This window comes from Taurulus bubalis, assembly GCF_910589615.1.
Source record: "Taurulus bubalis genome assembly, chromosome: 1".
Taxonomy (NCBI): Eukaryota; Metazoa; Chordata; class Actinopteri; order Perciformes; family Cottidae; genus Taurulus; species Taurulus bubalis.
This window is the reverse complement of record NC_136589.1, coordinates 36,514,198-36,541,090: the sequence shown is the minus strand read 5'-3', so window position 1 is coordinate 36,541,090 and position 26,893 is coordinate 36,514,198. Positions and strand designations below refer to the sequence as shown.

The window sequence follows — 26,893 nt, the reverse complement described above, 5'->3', positions numbered from 1 at the left end:
TAAATTCCTCACCCACCTTCATTGAGGGCAAACAGTGTGCACAGGACCTTGAATTAAATATCTGGGACCTTTTGAATTGTGTACTTTATTTTCTGAACTGAGAAAAAGCAGATATGACATTTACTGATTATTTTGCTGTACACGTCATCATTACAAACATCCATGGAAAAAATACAAGTATTAGTTTTTAACATGCTATATTTTTATTCCCCGTATATTAGGATAGAGCAGTAAAAACTGCATGTATTTATATAACTTTGTTCATCAGCAAGTTAAATGGACAAGTAATGATGTTACAATAGTCTATAAAAAGTATAGTTAAAAATATTATTTTTTTGAAGACATACTATAATTTAATTATTTCATCTCACTTTTGGTGAATTACAAAAGCTCAAACGTTACAGATTTTTCAGTGAGCTGAGGATTTAACTGCTCATACATTTTCAAAACATAATAGTTTTAGCTACTGCACTTTACAAGATGACACAACAGTGCTACTGTCCAGTATTATTTGAGGCATGTTTAAATGTAATTAAGGCAAATGAATGGATCACTTAAAACTGGCCTGTAGGCTGCAGAGTTTCAGGGTCAAGGCACTTCATGTTGAAGATACTGCATAGGACCTGGACCTTTAGGTTTCCTCCTTGTCTCCTGAAACAGAATCAAACACGATGTAGGAAAGAAACATATGCATGTATTTGTGATCTGAGGTACTGGTTTAAAATAAGATACTCAATCGTCAGTCAAAAAGCACTTCCTTTTGAATGGTCAATATGTGCAAATTGAATGCACTTTGTTTCGTTAAAGTAGCTTCCATTTACTTCACTACCACTTCATATCTCCAAAGATCACTAAGTCAAATCAAAACAATGCTATACATTTAATCTATGAGGTTATGAGTTAATATGGCTAATTAAGAAAACATAGCCATTACAACCTTTAGTGGAGTTTGATTTCCTGTTAGTGTAAACAAGTTAAGTATGTTCATATATCCTTTGTTTCTATTTTCTGCAAAAACTGTATAATGCACTGTCTACGCTACAGGTGTTGCATATAATTGGGCCGGTGTGTGCTTCTTACCTTTCACTGGTGGTGCAGGTAATCGCCTCCTCAGCTGCCTTGATGACTCCACAGTGACGGGCTGCAACAAGACGCATGTGAAACTTTAGGATTTTTTTTTTTATGATCGTGTTTGACATAAGGTTGTGGCAGTTACACTATTATGATGTGATTTATATTAACGTATACAGGTACCATAATTGGAATGGTCTTGTTCTTTGTTAAGCGTGACTGTTGTGTGTCCACATTGAGGCCTGCACTCTTCAGAGCAGCAATTCTGGCCGAGATGTCGCAAATCTGGAGCAGAAACAAGTAACACGGTACCTTGAAGGGCAATCTTTGTTTTTATGAATTCATCACACAGCTTCCAGAAATGCAGGCCCAACATAAAGCAGCAGAGCACTTTCTTAATATTCCATTTTCAGCTATAAAATGCATATCTAGTTTCAACTCACCTGCAGCTCAGACTGTTGAACCTTAGCAGCTGCTGATGCTACCTGCTCTTCCAGGAAGGACAGCTCCATGTCAGACGTGGCGCTGCAGACGCCCCGAGCACACTCCTCCAGGTCACCCAGCTCCACCTCCAGACCGTACACCTCACCCGCTGCCACGTACACCTGCAGCATGTCCAGTTCAACAACCGAATTAACTTCTAAACTTGGTCATTTTAACTGATAACGTAAACCTGTTGGAAGTGGTATTGTTACAGGGAAGTCAACTGAAACCTAAGCATGACTTTGACTGACATACCCAGTGATGCATGTATTCATTTCCACAGGGACTTAAAAACTCAAATCAAATTTTATAGCTTGGTTTCAATCGGTATTAGGCCGTCACCTTGAATAACATTTAGCATCAGTCAAATTACATTATATTTTTGTAATATGTATCACTGTCAAATATAAACTTTACCCGCTGTATTATATATTCCGTACATCCTGATTCATGTATTTACTGTACGTATATTAAGATGTTACAATAATTACATAAGTATTCCAGCATGTTTGTACTCTGACTTTGAAATTGACACATTTATACAAAGCTGAACAAAAGTAAATTTTCTTTACCATTTACTTTTGTTCAGTTTTGTTTTTAGCTGTTTTATTATTTAGAAATACACATTACATGTTTAAGACATTGTAAATTACATTTTATGATATACTATACTTTGATATTTCCATAACTATTTTTTAACACACTATAACATTTAAACTTGAGGAAAGATACTTGGTTACATTCCAATACTGTTAAAATGTAGAACTGGGCTGTAGTATAGTACTAGGAGACCAGTAATCTAATACTTGTAGTACACTACAGTAATACTACTGCACATTGAAAACAGCAAATAAAAACATCAAACAGTGACATATGTGCAGTGAATGAAACAAATATAGATAATAAAAAGCCACACTTACGTTCTCCTCCAGTCTCGAGAACTGTTGATCCAGTTTCTTTGGATCCGTGTTGGGGGGCAGCGACGTGCTGGAGAGTCGGGGTCCATCTCCTCCCTGCAGCAGCAGCAGCTCTTCAGTGGCGTTCAGCACCTTCAGGACCTCGGTGGTGATGCTGCACAGAGACACTACCGAGTACCTCTACAACACACACACACACACACACACACACACACACACACACACACACACACACACACACACACACACACACACACACACAGGCAGGTACATTTCATTTGAACTGATTTGTGTAATCATCTCAAAATCCGTGGCTGGTGGTTTACCTTCCTTTTGCCAATCATGAATAATTATATGTAAATTGTGTAGAGCTGAATAAAGACCTGTTGTTCATAATTCATTACATATAGGGTTTGTGATGTGGATGTTGTGGACGTCCTGGTGTCAGTTTATTAGATGACACTATAACAAATAACAAAGTGTGAAAAAAGAGGAAAACTCTAAAGTGCATTATTGCTTTAAATGACGTCCAAACTCAAGCTATAATTTTCACTCTATGTGAAGGGGTGGCCTGTTTGGATAATACACAGGTGGCCAACATGGGCCTGGAAAACATCAGAGAGAGAATAAAACTGAAAAAAAAGTTATGGAATGAGATGCATGCATGCAATAAGAGAAGAAAATGTGAGTGACAAAGTGCAAATGAAGGACACTTGCTTCCTAAATCTGCAATCATCGCCACACGCTGCATTCCTCAAGCAAAACCAGTTCTCACCTGCTCCAGCAGAGTTGATATAACCTTTATTGTTTTGTAAAGCTCCATATCTCTACCCTACAGCAGAGAGAACCACAGAAGAGGAGGAGACAGGACAGACCGGGAAAACGAAGAACAGCACCAAGCAGAGGAGATTAGTAGTTTGTTACATTGCCAACAACCGTTTATAAAGAGTTACTCAGATGTAATGTTTCCTTTCAAGCGGGCCTGTAACTCTATCTGAGCACTTTGGTAATTACAAGATGATGGGTCATTTTAAAAATGATCATGGAGATGAAACGTGTATCACGAATTCATTCATAAACAAAATAATCTTAACTCAACAGCCACTAACTAGATTTCTCCTGAGTGGACAACTGCGCAAAATCCATACAAAATCTATTTGCTGATGAATGCCGTGAGATGTCTTTGATGACTCATAATAATGCAGGACATATCATGACGTCCTCTTGCTCACCATTGACCAATGATAAAGTCAGTCAGATGTTATGTGATAGGTTCACACTGAGAGTTAGTTATGAATATTATATTCAATTTCTGCCAATAAATCCCCCAAATGTCTACAATCACAAATTAAGGAATGTTGAGTGCATTAATTGATATGCGACAACATGAGCTGGATTCCAGTTACATAAAAATGCATTTCAGACTCATGCATTTGCTTTACCTCTCTGAAAGGAGAACATTTTCACAGAAATATTACATAAAAATAAAAAAAATCTAACTGGTCATCTGACGCAAACATTTACATGTTGCAACATGACCCAAAGGTTTTTTTTGCCTTTATTCTTAAATAATATATTATGCCTTATATTATTATTATATGTGTGTGGTTGTTGAAATATGAGGATGCAACAGGGAGAGACTGACGCTCTAAAACCAAAACCATCTAGCAGGTGCCAATTGACAAATCTATATATAGAACAATGGAGTGGATTAAATGCATTGTATTGATGTAAAATGCAATGGTGCGTTTTATTGCTAATGAAAACTTTTAATTTCTTGGAGGAAGAATGTGTTATTTTTTAAAGTTACACAGACTAATCTTAATCCTATAATCACAACAGACTACGTGGAGAATATCGGTTATTGAAACGGCATCCGATTTGTTGGCCACCAACAGTAATGTTGCATTTATTATGAATCTATGTGCATTTTAGTTCTTACATTTTGAATCTCCTCGGGTGACAGTAAACCCTCCTGAAGAGAAGACTCGCTCTGCTCCACATCATCTGTATTTTCTTCTTTGGTTTCTTCAAGACTTTCATCCATTTCTTTATTTTCACACTCTCCCTCTGCAGCACCTTCCTGTGTGTCCTTCATGTTCCACTCACGAGGAACTTTTCTGTCCTCTTGTTTGTCATCGTCCATTTCTTGTCTTTTACACGTCTGTTTCGCCTTGAGTGCCTCTTTGATTTCTAAATGTATTTTTTCTTGTGCATCTCTTTCTTTTTCCTGCCGCTCATTTTCATTTGCGCCTGTAGCATCTCCACTTCCCTTTTGTCTGTAAATGTGAATTCCAATTTGCTTACAAACAGTTTCTCCTGGTCTTCCTCTCACAGCCGACTCTAGCGTTACGTTGTCGCCTGGACTTTGAAATTCTGTTGCTCTTCCTGTCTCCTCTGAAGCATTTGCACGTTGATCATTGACCTCAAATCCACCTTCTCCCTCAATCTTTACATCCTCACCTGTCTCTACTTCTTCTGGCTCTCTACTTATGCTCCCATTTTCTGCAGCTTCATCCTTTAATGGCTCCATCTGCATGTCCTCCAAAGTCATCGTCAACATGCTGCTGATTATTCTGTGGAATTCTGCATCTTCCTCATCGCTGTCTGCTGTTGTATCCTGACTCTCTTCGCCTCCTGTAATCTTTCCCTCTCCTCCTTCCGGTTTGTCTGGCCACTTCGTCTCTTGTCCTTTCTTGTTTGCTTTTTTAGCCACATCTTTCAAAAGTTCTACTTTTTCTTTACATATTTTGTACTTTGCCATACTTTCATCCTCACCTGTTACTCTCTCCTCCATGCAATCTTTCTTTTCCTCTCCCTCTGTTTTTTCTTGTTGGACATCTTCAACTTCTTCATCACAGCTCTCCGTTTTGATTTCATCCCTTGAATCAAACATATTTACATCCAAGTCTCCAAATGATTCTCTCCTATCCAAATTCTTTCCCACTCCTTCCTCACTCTCAATTCCTTCATTAATTTCCTCCTCCACCTCATTCTCTCCGACTCTATCCAGCTCATCCTCAGTGGAAGAAAACTGAGAAGCACTAATTAGACTGGCCAAATCGCGCAGCTGATCGTCCTGGGCGTCTTTTTCTGGCTGCCGTTTCCACAAATTCTCCTCGTCTATCGCTTCCTCCCCCTCTTCACCTCTGCCTGCTCGGTCTAACTCATCCTCAGTAGAAGAAAATTGGGTAGCGTTAGCTTGATTAGCTAATCTGCACACCAGCTCCTCCTCCTCTCCAGTCTTCTTCTCTTCATCCATGATGCCAACTCTGTCCAACTCATCCTCTGTGGAGGAGAACTGGTTTGCCCTGACTTCTTTTTCCAGCCGACAGAGTTTAGAAGTAAGTCTGACCGTCTTTTCCGCCTCCATATTTTCCTCCTCGTCTCCTTCCCATTCTCCTTCACTCCGGCCATCTTTGTCCAAGTCATCATCAGTCGACAGGTAGGTGAGTCTGGACTGTGCGATGAGCCTGTATAATCTGTATTTCATCTCTTCATCTACTTCATCTTTCTCCGTTCTTCCTTCATCCAAGTCAATCTCCATCCTCCACGGCTTCTCATCATCTTCCCCTCTGTCCTTGCTTCCTTGACTATTTTCCTCCCTCTGTCCATCTTTATCAACATCTCTTCCTTCGGTTGAGGAGTCAGAAACGCTGCCTGCTAGCTGTTGTAGTTTTAACGTGAGCTGCTCCTCCATCTGATTGGCTTCATGCCCCGTGGTGTCGGTCTCAAGGTGAAAAAGTTCAGGGGTCGTAGCTCCGGAGCTCAAAGTGCCAGGGGTCGCATCAGACGAATGTTGGGGATGGTCGTCTTTCTCCCTGTACTCCTGTGAAGGTAAGAAATAATAGATTTAAGAATATGCTTTTTTCCTGGTATATGCAGGTGGTATAAACCTTATAGGAAGCCATACTTCATTCGGGCATCTTACATTTTCTTACATGTGGGGAAACGCAGCAATTTGATCAACCATAAGGTTATCTTTGTATTTCTCTGTAATTCAGGAAGCATTTTACAAACAAGGCCTATGCACAACAAATGTAAGTGTTAAAACAAATATTTGTATTTAAAATATTCAAAAGCAGCACATTGAGAAACAAACTAGAGAATATTGTCCATTTCTGCTTGATTAAACTTTAACGATCATTCAATTATGAAAATTGTTGATATCTTTTTTATCATATTTTGATACATTTTGCTGCTCTGCATTCATATTTTAACAGCTCTACTGCTGCTGTTAGTACACTGAACACCAGGCACGTGCACAGATAGACCCTTAGTAGTGCTCAAGCACCTGCCCTTTTGCCCTGGATGAGAAAAGTGCCCCTTCTGCTGGAGCCCACCTTTTTCTTCATTCATCAGTATTTAAGAATAAAAATTACTCTCTCGGTCATCAATTCCCCCCAAATGTGTTTTGACGGGGCATTTATTTGAGTTCTTGTGTGAGAATTTCGCCCCGACATGCTCTGCGGCGCTCACAAGCCCCCGCCGCGCTCCTCCTCCTCCTCCTCCTCTTCCTCCGTGATTTCAAAGCCTTGTCCAGCTGTTTACTGACGTAATGTCTAATGAGGAGAGAGGGAGAAACATACAGGCAGGCATCTTCTTTGTGTTGTTGTATGAATGCCGTTTAGACAATTTTGAAAGTATGTTGAATTTATGTTTATAAATGTCACGAGAATTCACAGCTAGAAAAAAATTACAAAAATGTGATTAACTTGGCATTCATCCTCTGCATGGAAATCAGCACCCCGGCATTTGAAGTCACTGCTCTTGCATCAAACACTCTGCAAGAATGAAGCCTGGACCACTCCACAGCCTACAAGCTAATTGAGGGTGTAATTCACACAATACAAGCATTGAGGTCTGAGGAGAAGTTTGCCGAGATATTTCATGGTGCGTCAGAGAAGGCAGAGGCAAGGGTGTAGGTTTGGTCTCAGCATTGATAGGGACCCCCCTTTTTCCACCCAAAAAATATGTCTGGAGCCGCAAAAGCTATTTGATCACAGCTTATAAAGTTGTATATATAGTCATATTATATATACACAAACTATAGTTTGTTGTATTTATGAAATCATAGAACAAGAATAAAGACAATTATTGACATTGTATTGCTATTTTTTCATAACTATCAAACTCTTATAAAGAGGAGAAAAAAAATACTGCCATGTGTTGACTATGAGAGTACACAAAACTATGCGGAGCAAAGTCCTATCAATATTTCTGGCTAATCTGGTAGGGTGCTCGTCCTTGAACCACAAGGTAGCAGGTTTATATTTTATTTTATTTTTAAATCTTTTGATTCGTTCACACTGAGCGTCCTCACTACGGACTTTTAGATCACCGCAAACGGAGGAGGACGGATCCGTTTTTACTAGCGGACGCCTCAGTGTCTCATGAGCTGCCACAGAACCAGCAGCAGTAGTGGAGTTTGCGGCTCCGGAGTCGCGGGTTGCCGACCCCGCTTCCTCAACCTGCACTGCATCTCTTTCTGCATGTCAAGAATCGCGTAGTGTTTCTGACTCGCCACTTCAGCCAATTAAATGACAGCATCTTGTCTCGCAGGCTCGAAGGCACATTGGAAAACATGGAAATGTTTTTTTCTCTCTCTTCTGGGCGATGAACATAGTATAAATAATAATACAAATATGTTTTCAAATGTATTGAATTGTGCAAGATATTTTTTTCGTATTGATGGGGACAATTGTGACTTTCCCAAACTTTGGTTGTGACTAGTCCCTATGGACCTATGCAATCCTACGCCCTTAGGCAGAGGCTCTCAACATTCCTATACCTATTGTTGTGCCTGGTCAGGAGCGGAAACGGAAAGTTGCCTGTTATTCATTTATTTATTCAATTTGATAATTTTAGTTAGTTTGTTAACACAAATAAATATATGTTCAAAATATGCTACTGTGTTTCTTATTTATTTATTTATTATTATTTTCAATGTCATAAATAATTTTGGCGATGGGTTCCCTTTTTTTTGGTTTGAGCACCTGCCCCCCAAAATGTCTGTGCATGTGCCTGCTGAACACAATATAATTATAGAGCCTAAATTCAACTTAAGCATAAAAACTTGATGGAGACAAATACGCTTTACATTAACAAGTGAAACTAATTAATTGCAGAAAATAATGAATTAAAGTACCAGAATTGGCAGAGATCTTTCATCTTATTTCATCTCGTCAGTTTGTAGTTTTTATTTCTTACCAGCACCGAAGACGACAACTCTTTTTTGCTCCTCCTTTTCTTCCGGGATTTTCGGACTTTTCCCGTATCTGGCTTGGCCGCCTCCTTTTTCTCCTCTTTGGCTCCTTCCACATTAAAGTTCACGTCGATGATGCTGGTCCTGCAGGAGGCTGAAGGGCGCCCGATCTCTGTGGGCACCTTCCTCTTAAAACGAGCCAGCAGAGGTTTCTTAGGCTTCCAGTTCCCCTCAGGGTCTGAAAACAGATCTTCTCTGCTGCCCGTCAGCGGGGACGGTGTCCTGACGCGGGCGCTGTGCTCGGGTTTGGCTTCGTTGTCAGAGCCCATGCCTTCATAGGCGGACACCACTTCAGACTCTCTCTCCAAGGCACTGAAGACCAGGCTCTTCCTCCTGGTCAGCAGGCTGGGACGCGACAGCTGGGTGCTCTGCAGGGCCATCCAGTTCCCGTCTGGGCTCTTCAGCACCGAGGACACACCTCCGTACACACCTTAGCGCACGCGCACACACACACACACACACACACACACACACACACACACACACACACACACACACACACACACACACACACACACACACACACCAGTAAAATATCGTATTATGCAGCAACATAAACAACAACAACAACAACAAAACGGTGGATGAGGTAGCTAATAGCTGACATTGACTATTATATCAATATCACGTGCTATCAATCAAGTGAACTTTTCCATGATAATAGTTAATTCAATTGATTTAATGTGCAAAGGTAGCTAACCAAAACAATGACGACTGGTGGGTTGCAAAGAACCAGTTAAAGATCTTACCAGTGTTGTCCAGCCGTTCAACACTCTTACGGGTTGACATGGCTGACACACCTCCGTCCTTCTTTAGCGCCTGTGAAGAGTCCGGTATCAGACCTGAAGGCTCATTGTCCAACAGGGAGAAGGCAGTGTGGGACCTCTGAGAGAAGAGAGATGACAAATACAAATGATTGATTGCTGCGTCACGGTCGGGATGACGGCAATGAAGTAAAGACAACAGGTCTGATACCGGACTCTTCATGTCGACCAGCGGAGGCCAGCACATCGCACCTTTTTACTGGTTATTGTTGTTTTAGTTTCAGATTACTAGAAGTAACCCTGGTCTGAACTCTGACATTTAAAATGTTTGTATTATCTCAAGCCAAAAAGGTTGCCAGCTACTTCATCAGTACTTGAGTAAATTAACTTTTCAACACGATTTCTTCACCATGGCCTTTGACATTTATTGTACAGAAATATGAAGTGACTGTGATTATTTTACCCAGACATCTGGTTGGTGCTTAAGGGAGCTGGATGCTTGATCACAGTCAGACTGATGATGATGATGATGATGATGATGATGAAGGTCAGTGTTGTGTTCAAGTGGCCAGTCCTGGTCATATTCTGCCCTCATCTCAGTCAAAGTTTTCCTCCTACTAATAATCTAAGAGTGAGAGAGAGAGAGAGAGAACATCAGCTGGTATTACACGAGTATTACACGATTGCTTTTCAGACAGTAAATCAACCTAATCACACACGATACAACATGTGCTACTTTTCTTACTTTGTGCACAATAGTTTTTGACAGTTCCTCAACGAGCTCTCCTCTGTGCTCCCGCAGATAGTGAGCCTCATTCTGCTTCTCCTGGTCAACAAAAAAAACAGAAATAAGAAAACTACTCGACACCACATGCTCACAAATGCATTCTATGAGCTGATTACTCCTCTAAACACACACTTTAAATACACATATTTACTGCTCTCAGTTCAAAAGCTTTGGGGTACTTTCACAGATTAGTGAGAAGCATTATTTTTTAACATACAGCGGTATTCTGAAAGATTGCTGCAGAACCAGAAATGTACTTTGGGATTCTTTACAGTTAGTTCTGCAGTAAAACATATTTGAAGAATGTATTGAAGTTGTGGACACTAAGTAAAAGACATGCATTACACTTCTTTAGCCACCTTGGATCAAATTATGAAGTATAAACCAAGACAAGTAATTCATTGTAATAGGAGTTGCGTGTTTCTTTGTAGTCATTCAGTACCTTTTTGTACTCATTTGGTGTCTCTTTGTAGTTATTCAGTGTCTCTTTTTAGTCATTCAGTGCATTTGTGTAGTCATTCAGTGTCTTTGTGTAGTCATTCAGTGTCTTTGTGTAGTCATTCGGTGTCTCCTTTTAGTCATTCGGTGTCTGCTTTTAGTCATTCGGTGTCTCACTGCTTTTTGTACAGTGTCTTTATCGATTTTTTTGCATTTTTTGCATTTCCGGTTCCCTTGTCTTGAAGTCAATGGGTTTTGCTTAGATGCCTAATAATAAGTCTGTGTTTATTAGATGTTGTGCTTTTGTTCTGCAATTTTGAAGCATTTACAATGTCTCTACTTTTAACTATGACTTTCTAAACGAGAAATAGTCGCTTAAAACAGATACTCTGGAGCACCTTGACCACTTGGGCCCTTGAGGGCCGTTCACTTTGACACACGATTGGATCATTCGTGTGCCATGAAGTCTCCCTCATGTGGGATATTAGTGTACGAACCTTCAACATTTAAGGAGACGAGGGGAGCCTGATCTTTAACAAAATCAATGTTTGATAGAAAGTTTATCATATCAATAGTGTCTCTTGTGAAACAGGGAAGTGTTTTCAGGTTGTTAAACAAAGAGCACCTTAAAATAATTTAATTTAAATTAATTATGTGTTAGAAAAGTGATCCTAAATAGTGAAATAAGCATAACTTATTCTTGTTCAATAAGGCCAATGTGTATTGTTGGCCGAACAATGACCCTGGTGTTGTGGTATGCTGTAGTATTAAACCGTCCTTTGGATTGCAGCATAATCTAGATGTTTTTTTTCATAATCTGATTTAAATCTGAGAATAAAAAAGCAGAGATTTCAGATTAAGGAAGACTGCAGAGGATACTTATCAAAGTACATGGACTGCAGACCAATGAACAAAAACAACACGTCACTGTCAGAAAATTTACAGAAAAAAGGTCATTATAGTGCACGGTAGCGAATTAATTATTTAATTAAACAAATTAAACAGTTTTTGGAACAAGTGAAAGACAGTGTGTGTATACAAGCAATCCACCAATACATTACTATTTATGAGATGTGAATAAAACAAATAACCTGACTGGCCGTGTCAAACTCAGCCTTTGAAATGGCCTCATCTATGGCGTCCTCTGCCACCCGCAAGGCCACAGTGATCGTCTCTGCTATGCTGTGCTCTGAACACAAAGAAACAAGAATCACTTATTATGAACCTTAAATTAGAATTAAAATCATTAACATAAGGCGTAATTGCACAATTTTAAACCAGGAGAGTGAGGAGAAGTCGGGACAGCAAACCAGAGAGCAGAACAGACTGAACACACGTCAAAAGATTACAACAAGAAACAAGATCAAAATGCTTCTCTCCGTTGTTTCATCTGCTGTGCAGCATTTTATTCATGGCAGCTGCGATAAAATATGAGTTTATGGATTCCTGAGAGGATTACAATGAATGACCACAAAAAAAAAACTTGAACTGGATAATGTGGCCACAGAGGATCTCTTATGGAGATTGAATTAAGCTCTCGCTATTACAAGGCTGAATTACCAACTGGCCAAGTAGGGCGACAGTGGTTAGCATGCCTGTCTTTCAATCAGAGGATTGGTGGTTCGAGCCCTGGCTCCGCTAGTCCATGTCGATGTGTCTTTAAGCAAGACACTTAACCCCAAATTGCTCCCCATTGCTGTATAGAACAAAAATGTAAGCCACTTTGGATAAAAGCGTCAGCTAAATAAAATGTAATGCAACTGCCCCGGGACCCGGAAGATGGGCCGTTCACTGAAACTAGTTCATATAAACCGACATGGAAAGGGTTTTACATTAACTCCTGCATTTCACAGATCTTTTACCTCAATCTTGAGGCCCGGTCTTGTCGAGGGAACCTGTGTCAAAATCTAGTTTCACAGATCAGTTTAACATTTTGGGATATATGAGTCACACGAGAAGATCAGTAACACTCTGAACTGCCCATTTAATATGACGATCGTTAGCTTAGTTTAGCACCAACACTGCAAACGGGGGGGAAACGGCACGCTTGGCTCTGATCAACGTAACAAAATCCCACAATTAGCTGCTCAAAAAAAAGCTCACTAATTAATATGTATCTTATTTAACCTCAATGTTGAGCCGATGAACCAGATATTACCTTTCCAAAGAACAAAGCTAACCATCTCCTGGCTGTAATTTCATATTTACCGTACACATAAGAGCGCCGTCACTCACCTGTAAAAAAAAACTCAGCAAGAAAGCTAATATTTCCCCAAAACGTCTAACTCTTGCTTTAATAATTTAATTCAGTGCCACTACAACTATGATTACGTTCCTTGCTACATTATTACTATAATTGCTTGAAGGACTCTATTAAAGAGCTACTATTACTACTACTGTGGTATGTGATATAGTTGTAGTATATACTGTATAATTATATAATAATAAGCAAAACCTGAGTTGGCTATTCACATAGGATACATTTATCTGGGAAATGAGAAAAAAAAGCCTTTTTCTCAAGATTAACTTTAGGCTTGTAGCGTTTATTTTCTTTCTTCTGCTATTCGGCGTACAATTCATTAGAAATGCGGCACATAAACACATGTTAACTGAAAGTATGTAGAAGTATGTATAGTGGGATTATAACTGAAGTAGTTCTAGTTGTATGGACATGTTACAAGAAGATACAAAATGTAGGAAAACAGATTAAAAAAGATTATTAAAGGATTAGTGAAGTCATTATAAAACAAATCTGCACCTTGCGTTTGTCTGTAGAAGGTTGAGTCACTCCCACAGAAGCTGCCCTCAGTGCAGATACTATCCTCGTAGGCGCTGCCCTCTGCATGCACACACACACACACACACACACACACACACACACACACACACACACACACACATATGTCATTCTGGCATTTTTCAAATCATTTTGGACATTAAACAAAACAGATAAATGAATTGTGATTGTTCACTTTTATGTGTGTAGTTGATGTAGCATATTGTATCAATTTCGTGCATCAGCTATTAACAGTATGTGGTGACTAATAACAGAACAATTGTAGAAATGGTGATACTTGCTTTGCATGTGTTATTCATGCTATTTTGGATTTAAGCCAGGGTACTCAAGAGAAATAGGCAACTGTTACCTCACAAGACAGAGGTAATGTCGTGGGATCTGTGTTTTTAGACCTTAACATGTTTTGACGCCATGAACCATGTACTTAAATACAAAGGTTTGATAGTTTAACTACATGACTTGGTGACAGAGCAGCAGAGTTCAGTCACACTGCAGATAGTTTCTCATACTGTGAGCTCGTCCACAATTAAGCCATATGTGGTTATATAAGTGCATTAGAACGGCCTCACATGAGGTATTACCAGACAACCTGATCTGTGGCGCTGGTTCAGAGGTACAGTCAAGTACACAGGGTCACTTCCAATCATTTTAAGAGGAAAACAGAGGACTTGGACTAAGTGATGTGAACTGTAGATTTTTTTTTTAAATGCCGTAAACACTCTTTCATTGCTAAAAACACTACAAGCAAGCATGAGTTCACTGAGGTGATGTATCCTGTAAATAAAGAGAACATTATGTATTGTAGGTGCTGCAGCATGGACTTTCTTTCTGTGACCCCATATGTTTGCGTGTGTGTGTGTGTGCAGACGTCTGTGCTGTAACATCCAATGAGTTGGGACACATTTGGCCGCAGCACAGGGTCATAAAAAAAGAAGACTCATGACCAATGAGCAGCTAAGGTCAGTGTCACCCTGAAGGCAACATGAGACTCTTTGGCTCCATACAGGTGTGTATGTTTGTTACAGTTTGATGTTTATTCATTGAAACGTAATACTAATGTGATGTGTATAAATATAAATGTAGAATAAATCATTCTTGATACTGTAGATTTAAATTCTTACCAAAAACTCTCAAGACAATTGAAAATTGGGGATCATATTGTAGCAAAAGCAATTAATATAATAAAAAATATTCTTTTGAACCAAATTCTATCAAGAGCATGACAGCATGTGATGTAATGTCAGCCATACAACACACTCCAAATGTAAATCTTTGAAAGACACAATTAGCATGCTTACACGCTAAATTCAAATGGTGAACATGGGAAACATTATACTTGCTAAACAGCATGTAAACATTGCTCCTGTGATCGTCGTGTAGGCGGCAATATTTAACTCAAAGCGCTACTGTGACTAAGAACAGCCTCACAGAGCTGCTAGCGAGGCTGTAATATAAATGTATATTGTCTAAATAAAACATTAAAAGAGGAAACTGGTAAGGAAGAAGCTGACATTGATTAATACCCAACAATATAATGTATATCCATGTTTTGGACTTAAAATTAGCATCATTTTGACTTCTGACTGATTTTAATATTTCTCTTGATGTCTGTACTTTTATATACTGCATGTAAAATGAGCATTAAATAATGTTAGCTGTCTGTATGCGTGTGTTCTCTTCCTCAGGGTCACTTTGTTATTCAGCATTACTCTTTAGACAAGAATATCTCTGAGCAGTGTAGCCGGTCAGTGTGGCTCATGGGGGAAATGTTTCACTGAGACACAAATCTGACACATGGCGATGCCTCTATTCATAGCCTTTAGGTTACACATGTCAGCTCTATTAATTCTGATTATTTTCATGCAGCTCACATTGTTTCTTATGCAAAGTTACATCAGTAGAGCTTTCCACGAGTCAGACGATGCAGATGCAGATTTGACAGTTGATTAAATGCAATTTCCAGTCATGAACAAATTCAACGGTATGATACAGTGTGTGTGCGCGTGCGAGCGGAGAATGAAAACGGTAAACCAGAAAGAGACGCTGAGCGGTGGCCTGATGCCAGCACACATCAGGCCTCCTCCCAGAGGGGTCAGAGCGCTGCATCATCTGCAGCCAGCGACCTCTCCTCCACAACACACTCATAATTCTCTGAAATCCCTTGTCTGTTCAATCAGATCAGAGTCGCTGAAGTAATGGCCCGGAGATGCACGCCAGCGCCTGTAACGCTCCCGAACATGCCGGAGCATATGCTGCTGGGTGAACTGTTCAGAGCCCTGTATAGTAGTATGAATACATTGTCAGCATGGCTGGCTCCAGCAGAGCTCCTAACCCTGTGTGTTTGCGCTCCACGCTCCACATTAAGCTGTTAAAGAAACACACTACTCTGAGATTATTAAATGTCAGTGAGAATATAGGCTTTAGTATCTTGCATCTCATTTTTTACTGTCACTGATGAAACATAATTATTAAGAATATTAATTTAAAAACATGTTTAAATTGAGGGGGAAAAATAGTAAGATTTGAGGACATGTTTAGGTACTATTATTTCCAAATTCAAAAATAACTGTCACACTCAATTTAAAAATAAGGGACAAATTAAACGATAATCATTCGTGGCAAATTCACTATTTCTTTTTATTATTATTGTTGTACCTGTCGGCAACCTCCGGTCCTGATAAGTAAAGCCAATGTGGAAGTTTCTTAAAACTTTCATTCAACTCCTCCGGTTGCAATAATAAGTTTGATTGCATAAAAGTCTATGAGAAAATGACCCTGTATACTTCTCACTCGCTAGTTTAAAGTCTTATTCAATATGGCATTGGCCAAATTAGTGAACTCAAGTCTTCATAACGGCAGTCAACAAACCAATTGGTGACATCACGATTATACGTCCTCTTATATACAGTCTATGGTATTTACAGAGTTTAGCTAGCTAACAGTCGCCTATCCTGCAAACAGTGCAATATTAGCATTCATTTGAAGTTGTGCTTCTGGCCAGCTGATGAATGCAAGTCCAATATTTACTCCCCTTTTAGCTCCGTTTTGCTCTCCACCAACCCTGCAAAGAATCTGTCTTTTTAGCTTTAAACACAGTGGAGCTTTTAGCAGCTGGTCGCTAACTGAGCAGGTAGACGTGGGTTTTTAGAGCTTTGTTCACATAAGACATATCACAAATTAAATGAGTTCTAACACAACGCTGACAAACAGAGGGGTTTACCAGTGAGCTCCGAAAGCGTGCTGTGCTCCACCAAGTGCTTCCGGTAAAGGGTTTTCAGCACTTTGGCGCTGCCGAACCTCTTGTAGCGAGTCTTCACATCAGTGTAGAACCACTCCAGTGACTGTGTCTTCAACAACCTGAGAGACACACAAGCAGACATGAAGGTAACTATATATTCACTATGGATACGTAACAAGTGTCATACTTGGTGATATTATATGCCAATGATACATTTATGGGTATTAAACCGCTGTAGCTTTCCAATTCACTTCCAATGAGAAATTTGGCAGAAGATCATCTTAGAGACATTTCCGAATTAGTTTATGGATTATAAAAGCAGTGAGAAGTAAAGCAGGATATGTGGCATGTGATATGTTTTAATACGTTATTTATAAGCTTTGCATCTTAACTAGAATTTGTCTCTACTTCACTGCATATTCTGTAAACCCATGTAAGGTATAACAGCTGTCCTAGTCTGTTTACAGTGTTTATATTTATTATTGTCACAACATTTTTATTAATGTTTTGTTCCGACTATCACCTGCTTAATTAATAGGGAAATTAATGTTTCCTCAAAACCATTTTGTGATTCTGGGTATTTATCAGGGTTGCAAATGCACACACTGAGTAGACAGTATGACCGATCAGACAAAATCTGCCACATATTTGATTAATCAGGGCAATTAATGCCATTTTGAGATATTTGATGCCTGCAGTCAGAAGACTGATTAACGAAAAATGTCTGCAGACACATCTGCAGACATCCCTAAGGAAGGCCACTAATATAACAAAGTTAATTTTTTATCCATGTCATTTTCATTCTCTCTCGGAAAGAAGGAGATACAAATGTCAGCAGATAGCAGTATCAGATAGCAGTAATGTTGTTTTTGAGACACCATATGTTTTTACCAAAAACATAAATGTAATCGTACACATCTATCAATTCATCCAAAAGGTTTTGCTATGAATAAACCACAGGAGATTCCATGAAATAAACATGTCACATCTGGGCTCTATCACCAAATTTCGTGACAGACCAAAGCTATGCAGAAATACAGCGAACCATTTGAAATCCGCTGTATGGGGCATCATAGTCCTTCTGTAACATGAAGCTGAGAAACTGAATTCAACAAAAAAAAAAGACAATTCTAGTAAAAGAGAAAATTGCCTTTGCACATACATTGTTGCCACACGTCTTCCAACACCACCGACTAGTGATTCCAAATACTAAAGTCCAAACATTTCCGCCAGCGGAAGACTTGACCCTGTTCTGTGACTATGTTGTGAGTAATAAACACCAAATCCATGTCTCCAGCGGTACAGTACGAGCTTAATAACCTTTGACGTCACTTAGCCTCCCATCACTAAACTCAGCCTCATGAACTTGACACACACACAACATCTGGATCACTACTACAACCACCAGCGCTCCACCCTACCTGGTCTTCTGGCAGGCGGAGCAGAGCCAGGCTTTGTCCTGCTTGTTGTAGACGCGGCAGGCTTTGCAGACGTTGTAGTGGCAGTCGTGGCACTGGCGCTTGGGGTTGAGCAGGAAGGTGAAGGGCGAGCAGCAGCGGATGCAGCAGCGCTGGTTGAAGCAACTCCGCCGCGACAGCAGGAGGCAGCGACTGCCCTCCTCGTCCAGCTCCTGCTTCAGTTCACTGTGGAGGAGGGGGAGAGAGAGAGAGAGAGAGAGAGAGAGAGAGAGAGAGAGAGAGAGAGAGAGAGAGAGGGGAAACCAGGAATGTGTGTGAGAGAGACAGAGTTATACAAAATCAGAGGGAGGGGGGGTACAATATTAGTCCCTCTCTGTTGGTGTATTGAGTCAAATAGGATGATTATCACAATGAGGACATGAAGTGCACATAAACACACAACAGTCACACTGATCTTTTGCCTCCCTTTAGAAAATGGAGCAGGAATTAAAGTGGTTTAATTGTATTCATGTTCTAGACATAATTTAAATGGTAAATGATGATTGAAAAAAGCTGCAATAGCTCCCTTAATGTACATTATTCATTCTGTGGTGGTGAAATGCCAGCAGAGCTCTCATTAAAAGTGCAATTTGCGTTCATAAATGTCTTGATTGACTGTTTAAACGCCGCCTGCTGTGCTCATGTAAAGGTTAACGCAGGAGGATCAGTGTGTTCTCCTCCCAGCAGCTTTTCTGCCTCAGAGTAACAGAGTGCAGAGTAACAGAAACATTTATTATAGCTCGAGGTCCATTTAGTGGCTGATCTGAAGCATTCCATCATATGGCATGATTTCTTGCCCAGTTATTATGCAATTAAATATGATTAAATACAATTTAAAAAAAAGACTTAAGGACTTCTCTTCCATGCTGGTCATGTTGGAGTATTTTTGACCTTTTGTGCACTTTGGAAAACGACTGTTTTGGGAAATACAAGGTTCCCAAGATGTTTGTTCTTTTATTTTACTACTCACTATTTTACTCAGTATTTCCACACAGTTTGGTATTACTATTTTTACTTAAGTAAATGATCTTAGTACTTCTACCACCAATGGATTTAAAAGCAGAATATTAAAGTTTACAAATAACATCACATGTATTTCTGTATTTTTAAAGAATTATGATCAGCTGAGAAGAATCGAGTAGACGGAGCAAAACATTGCTTTTGCAACAAATCTCCTGAAACTATATGCTTACATGTATTTACTTATGATATTGCTAGTTTCTCTGCATATCGCTTGCAAAAAAACACAAGAACAAAGGTTAGGCGAACACACACGAAAAGTCCCATTACATCTCAAACCGGTGCAACATGGGGGCTAAAGATGATGGAATAAGACATTACAGTAGGAAAACAAGATGGACAAAGGCAGACGAGAGACAAATGAAAACTAGTCTAGTATAAGTAGTGCAAGATGGAAAGTGTCACAAAAAATCCATTATTTTCACATCAGGACTGCAGGAGCATCAGCCATTACTGAATCATTTATAGATGCACGATTACGGCGAGAAACTAATGGAGTCTGACAACACGAGGACAGAGGCGGAGGAAAGAAAACAGCCACTGTGGGTTTTAAAGTTCATTTCATTTCAGTTTTAAATGTCGGAAATTCAAAATGGAAAGAGAAAAATGTATTCTTCATTACCCTGTTAATGAGCTTTCGTAGAGTGTAAGAGAAAAAACAAAAAAATTGATCAAACGGCAGTGCAATAATTCAATATGATAATGTATCATCTTTCAATGGAATCAAAATCATACATCAACATGTTGTGAGATACAATTATATTGTCTAAGTTGATAACCACGTCAAATATTACAGTATATTCTCAGAAAATTTGTTTTTTTGCATGAGAGTACTCATATAGTATTTCACTCACACAAGAGTATACAAAACCATCTCTCTATCTATTTATCAAATTACCAGAAAGCATGCTATATCATGATATATATTATTAGAGGTATGTGACGTATATCGCGATAGAAGATTTTGCCCATATCACCCAGCCTTACTCAAAGCGGCTGTAATACACATCAGATAATCACAAAACTGCAAATCTGAAAATATTAAAGAATGAGAATCGGACAAAATAACTCACGACTGTAACTATGTTATTTTGATTATTGATTAACCTGCTTCTTTTTGCTTTTTTGTCAATCAAATTAATAGTTTTATCAGTTATCCATAAAATGTCAGAAAGTAGTGAACTTAGATTATCCTCCCAATTTCCCAAAAGCCCAAGTCGACATCTTTAAATTACTTTGTCCAAAAAGTTTTAAAACCAGAAATAAAAAGAAAAGAAAATCACATCCGAGCGAAATTTTGGGCATGTTTGCTAAAAACGTTATCAAGTATATATAAGTTATCAAAATCGTTTATTTTGTTGACTAATGGATTAATCGTCTCAGCTGCAACAAGGCTTTTCCCAATACATTACTTCTTAAGAGCACACCTAATGCCATCATAATGCGCAGGCGATACAAAATATACAGGAATTACATTGACACATTTACTAGAAAACTATAGTAATAGATAAATAATAAAGACTAGTGTACGCTTTTTACAATTAATAACAGCATTGTAGGAAATCAAGAAAACAAACGGCAAAGATGAAAAGGACGATTAGAAACGTATTTGTAATACATCAAACACAAACGTAAATCAGGGAGAAAATACATTTCTAGCCAAACGTAATTGAGAATGCATTTTAGTTTTGGAGGAATGTAATTTCTAGGAGACAGGGTTGGCTCTCCAGACTAAATGATTTAGAAGTCCTGTTTCGAGAGCTACATTTCTCGAACATTAGCACAAAACCTTGAGGTCCCATGTTCTGTAACTCCAGTCTATAAATGTTTAACAGTGACCTTCAGATGCCAGTCTGGCAGAGAGAAGGCTGCCCCGTCCCTGCAGCCGCACACTCCATTACTGAAGCTTACTGGATGGTATAAATAACTCAGACCACAAACAGTTACAGCTAAAATACTCAGTGATGCAAGATAGTAGAGTGTCAAGCACAAATATGCATGTAACTCTGTCCTCGCACAACCTCGTCTAGAGAAGCTTTCTAGTTTCGGCCATAATTTGAGAACAAAGCTGCAATAATCCTCAAAAGCAGTCTGTTTTTTCACAATAAGATGAGGTGACATCTACTAATGTGTGGTTGCATTTGTGTGGATTTGTTTATATTTCTTCCGTTTAAAGATTGTCATGTTTATTTTACATAATATATGAAAATACATTGAATGTGGTGCTTTTGAACGGTAGAAACAAGGAAACTGAGACTTCAGTTCAATGTACATCTGATAGTAACTTTGGTTATATGAGTCTAGACAATAATTTTGTTTTAATCAAATGTAATCGCTTGCAGAGGATAAGTAAGATGGACTTAGATTCTTTATTTTGATGATTAGTGGCTGAGACACATTTTGGCCAGACAGCCACCCTTTGTATTTTGTTTTGTTAATCAGCTGAATCCTATTGCAATTACTTATTTAATAGGTTTTAATTCTTCAATAAAAAGTCGAAAAAAGCATTTCTCCAGGTCTATAAAGATTTATTTGATTAATTATCAAAAATATGACACACAGATTCAGTAAATGACCATATAATAAAAGATGGGATTATGAAAAAAATACATTATAAATGTGCTAAATACAAATATGATATGAAAATGCTTTAATGAAATCCAATAAAACACACTGTGAAAAACAAAACGGATAATGAAGTTGGTTTATCGGGCTGTTTTTATTCATATTCATAAGAGTTCAATTATGGAAAAATGATAACATAAATTTTAGTTTTTAAAAGAACTGCTATTATATGTGGTTATTCCACATGGGGTAGCTTAACTAATAAGACTACAGGATAGGCAGAAGTACTATGTGTCTGCCTGTTCCTTTTCCGTCATATCGTTTACTAGAGTATATACTGTTATATTTATTGCATTTTGTGCGATAACCAAATTCTACTAAAATGTGTTTTTTAGTAGTTTAACAATAGGACTACACATCCAAATAATTTAATTTTAGCTTAATATAAGCTTATCTTTGTAACAGCCATATTTAACTTGCACACTCAGCATATTAATTGATGAGTAATGTAGGTAAATGATTGCAAAGGATTAAGGAAACAGATTAAACCATCATTCATTTTCTGAATTTAACTGAGGCTTTCACCTTCCTGTAACACTGAACACAACTTCACTTCCACAGACTTCCTCTCTCAATCAGCCAGGATAAACATCCACGCTAAGGCTCAGCATGGTGCAGTGTGTGTGCAGTGTGTGTGGCTGATGACGCTACAGGACACATGCCAACAATCCCCAAATCGTCGTCAGGTGCAGCGGCAGCGAAGCGGCTCTGGTGGCTTGTTCCTGAGAACTTGTTATTCTGCAGTAAGACTTAAGATACACAGTCTGACGTGTGTGCCACATCGAGATCGCTACATTTTAAACCCAATTCATACCCACAACGATGCCAGTCTGCTACTGAATAGATATTTCTTGAATCTAACTAAGTTGTTGTCTAAGTTGTTCTCAGGAATATCATAAAGCCTATACACTTAATTGTTTATTGGTACACCGGTAACTGAAACTAATGAAGTGTGTGTGTGTGTGTGTGTGTGTGTGTGTGTGTGTGTGTGTGTGTGTGTGTGTGTGTGTGTGTGTGTGTGTGTGTGTGTGTATCAGAAACTGGATACAAGATGTGTATGAAGGGAAATTTATGCATATGCATACGTGTAACTACAAGTTTTGCCGAATTTCACAGATTATAAGAACCAAGTATTGTTGTGTCTTCACCATTTTAAAACAGGATTACAATGGATTACTGTGGATACAGATTATATTAAATGTGCACACACACCAAGTAGGTGCGTTTAAAATCGTCTTTAGTTATAATAACCTACATTAGCAAAAAACATTGTTTCATGTTCACTGTTGGGCATAAAAGCTTTTTCTCTGCTCAACACTCCCCCTGTTGGCTGGTAGATGAATCTCATCCTAAACTAGAAAGTACTATTATCTGCGGTAGTTATACTCTGGCAACAACAGTTAATTTATAAATGGGTGTGTGATATTTCCGTTATTCTTCACAGACACCTTTACAATATTAGGTCCACGGAGTCAGGTGAGCCCAGTCAACAGGCTCATGCAGAGAAGGAGGGAGGGTGAACAATTGAACACTATATTCACTCATCTGTATTCTCCTCTAATCTTCAACTCCCCTGTCTATCACGCATCGATGTTTGACATTCAGAAAGGCTCCAGGCTCTCATCTCAGAGGGCTGTCAGTAAAATAAATTGAAAAGCCGGATGCATGGAGTCGAAGCCCACTTGAAAACTTGAGAGCCGTGTACAACCTGCATGACGAGAGGGATTTCACTCTTCGATATCTGAAAATGGTACAAGAGCTCATGTTTCAATGTTCTTATGTTGAAGAGGAGATGTGGTATGAATGTGTTTGAGACCATTTAGCAAGTTAAATCTAAAATAGGCCTTATTGGCTTCTTCACAAATAAAGAAAATATCAATATTATGTATAGAGGTGTCCTCTTTGAAGCCAAATGTCAGCATGAGTCTAATGATCAGGTACAGTAAACAACAACAAGAGTAGCTGTAAGTAGGCACCCTCATTGCTCAACACACTTGTAGTCAGAAAAGGTAGAAAGCTCACCACTTAACGTCACACTGTCAAACCGCCAAGTTACAACAGTAACCAACTCATTTAGAGCTAGATTTACACAGTTGAGATTTTGTTGTAATGTACAACAAATGAGGTACTTCTCCATTTCAGAAGCAAATATTGGACTTTTTTTAAGTGTAGCTCAAGAATTTAAAATAATAAAATACATATGAAGAGCTTATAAAACGCAAACACTACCTGGTTGGGGCCTCTGGACACAATTCAGATGTCTAGGAGTTCCACTAAAGAGACATTTTCCCTCCAATTCCTCAAGTTGGTTCGATTAAAATAATTATTTAAGGCCCAAAGAAGTAAAATTAACCTAAAGGCATCCCAAATATATATTGTGACCGGGACAAATCTACTTAACAATATCTAAAGTTAAAGTTACAGAATCATTAGCTTGAGCTCAACCATCTGCAACAGTAAAATGCTTTAGGCCAAACCTGTTGAATGCTAATTTTAAATCCTGTATTTACATGTTGACAAACTTGCATTCTTCTTCCTCCTCCTGTCTTTTTTGCATATAGTTTCATTTTATTGGTTCATTACTGATGCCTGCAGGTCAGTGTGAAACCACTTGCAGAGCTGTGCATCACATCACTGTGTGCATGCATGTGCATCCTTGTTGGCGTGCGCGAGAAAACAAAACAAGGGCTCACAGAAAATAGCTCTATGCCGGTACTAAATGTCTAAAACTCCACAGAACTTGCACTGTATTTAACTTACGGCTGAATTTAGTGTTGGATATCTTGAGGAAATTACAGCCATTCAGTTTATCTTGCATGTTTGGTCCAATTTGTTATTGTTGGGTTTCCCCGATGGCTGAGAGTCTTTCTGATAAGGTACACGGAGGGACAATATTATGTAAGCATAATGAAGTACAAGGAGATAAACAGAGTCATGAGAAATTGACATGACTATGTTATTTATAACCTCTGACAAGCAGACAAATCATTTTTCCACTATTATGTACCCCTCTCTTTCTCCCTGAGGTAGAAATAAACCAGAGGCGCAGATCAAACCCAATTGGCTTATTATTCCATCTTTTTGTTCATACATGTTGTGCTTGGGATCTGAAGGTTCGAGGTTTTGAAGGAGCCAGTCCGAGTACAACAGGAAAGGGCAGCCACTTCCTGTCCAGAAAGACAGGATGGGAAACACCCGCAGCTCTAAAAATGCCTGGAATGCACGATGAGGTCTGCACAATGTGAATGTATATTGCTTTTACAATATATTTTATTTTGTTATTATTCAGATGTCATTTATCTCTTGTCCACGAAAAAGTTGTTTGAGTTTATCTAAAACCTGATGAACTGCGGTTGTAATCACTGTAAAAAGGATTGCTCAAATTGATAAACGTAGATAATAATCACTTGAGTATGTAGCTCCTCTCAGCTTTGTGAAGCTTCATAGTGAGTTTCAGCTCATTGTTTAGCTGTCCTCTCCCTCAGTTTATGGTTTTGGTTCACTCTTATTGCTCCAATAGTGTCACTGTCATCCGCAGCAGGCAGCTGTTCTCATCAGTACTCTACCTGCTCAGCACCAAACAGAAGAAAGACAGTTAGCCACGAGCTGGTGAACATAGTTCAGCATTTAACAGCTAAAGAAACAGATATTTCCTTCAGGAGTCAGTGGAGACCAAAAACAGAACTACAAGTGTGTGAATATTTGACTTATATTAAACAGATATGTCAATGATGTGTTCGCAACTCGTTTCCACTGCCCAACAAAAATTGCAGATTTCAGGAACTCAAACAAATATTTTACATTTTAAACCATAACAAGCAGTTATTATATTTGGATACTTTGTGTCTGTCTGATGAATGAGAGTCAAACAAATATTCTCTCTCTTGAAGCTCTGTTTTTGGATTTCCACCAACTCCTGAAGGAAATATCTGTCTCGTTAGCTGCTAAATGCTCCAAAGTGTTCACAAGCTAGTTATTAACGGTATCTGTCTGTTGCTTAGTGTTGAGCAGGTAGTGTAATTATATATATATATATATATATATATATATATATATATATATATATATATATATATATATATATATATATATATATATATATTATAATTAATTATAACTATAATGATAATTATCTGTGTTTATAACTATACATTATAAATCCATTGTTAATTGGAAATTTTATGAGAGCAGTTTTGAACAAGATCAAAGGCTGTCTTATGTAAAGTTTGTATGTAGTTTCTATAAACAGCTGTGACATATAGCTATGTACATTTACTTAAGTAGTAGGTATGATTATTATTTAAGTTTTAATGCATGGACTTTTACTTGTAATAGTGTATTTCTACACTGTGGTATTGTTACTTAGGTAAATAAAACCTGAATATGTCCTCCACCACTGACCCAAAGGACACTTGCAGTTGTATGTGCAGCTAAAGTCTTCGTGTAGGTCAGAACTAACCTGAGGCGCTGCTCCTCCTTCTTGCGGAGCCTCATGTCCCTCTGCACCACCTGCAGCACATGCTCCGCCTCGTTGTCCGACAGCCCCGACAGATCCAACTTCCTGCCCATCGCTTACCCACCTCAGGCTTGTTGCTATCATCTAAAGAAGACAACAATGTGAATCAGGAAGAAGATAACACCAATCAGAGCAGACAATGACAGTGAAATGGGGTATTGGTAGACAAGTGCATGGTATAATATTAATAATCAGTGGTAGAAAGTATCAAAGTACATTTACATAAGATCTGTAGTTGAGTTAAATGTTGAAGTACTTGTACTTCACTTAAGTATTTCCATTTCTGATACCTTATACTTCTGATTGACTACAATTCAGAGGGAAATATTAAATTTGTACTCAACTGCATTACTACAACTGCAGCATCCGAAACCAAGCATAGAGTGGATTCAACGTCTCTCAGAAACAGTTTCAAACAAACACTGAACATGGTCAACTTCATGAAGGATTTAAGCACCTTTTTTATTTCACTACATGGTAATATATTGTGGAATATTAAACATTAAATTATGTTC

At 38.7% G+C, this 26,893-nt stretch overlaps 1 protein-coding gene across 1 annotated transcript; it reads right to left on the bottom strand.

Annotated features, from left to right (window-relative positions):
• Positions 1–113: 113 nt before the first annotated feature.
• myripa (myosin VIIA and Rab interacting protein a) lies at positions 114–26,431 on the bottom strand (the record flags this gene model as incomplete). The annotated part of the gene is made up of 16 exons (XM_079237498.1): positions 114–651; positions 1,081–1,141; positions 1,255–1,356; positions 1,515–1,676; positions 2,475–2,651; positions 3,247–3,303; positions 4,414–6,171; positions 8,793–9,166; positions 9,486–9,619; positions 10,070–10,125; positions 10,246–10,326; positions 11,817–11,914; positions 13,484–13,564; positions 16,743–16,879; positions 18,182–18,403; positions 26,322–26,431. The coding sequence occupies 16 exons, from the start codon at positions 26,429–26,431 to the stop codon at positions 632–634; spliced, it is 3,630 nt and encodes a 1,209-aa protein (XP_079093624.1). The 3' UTR covers positions 114–631.
• Between the last annotated feature and the right edge of the window lie 462 nt (positions 26,432–26,893).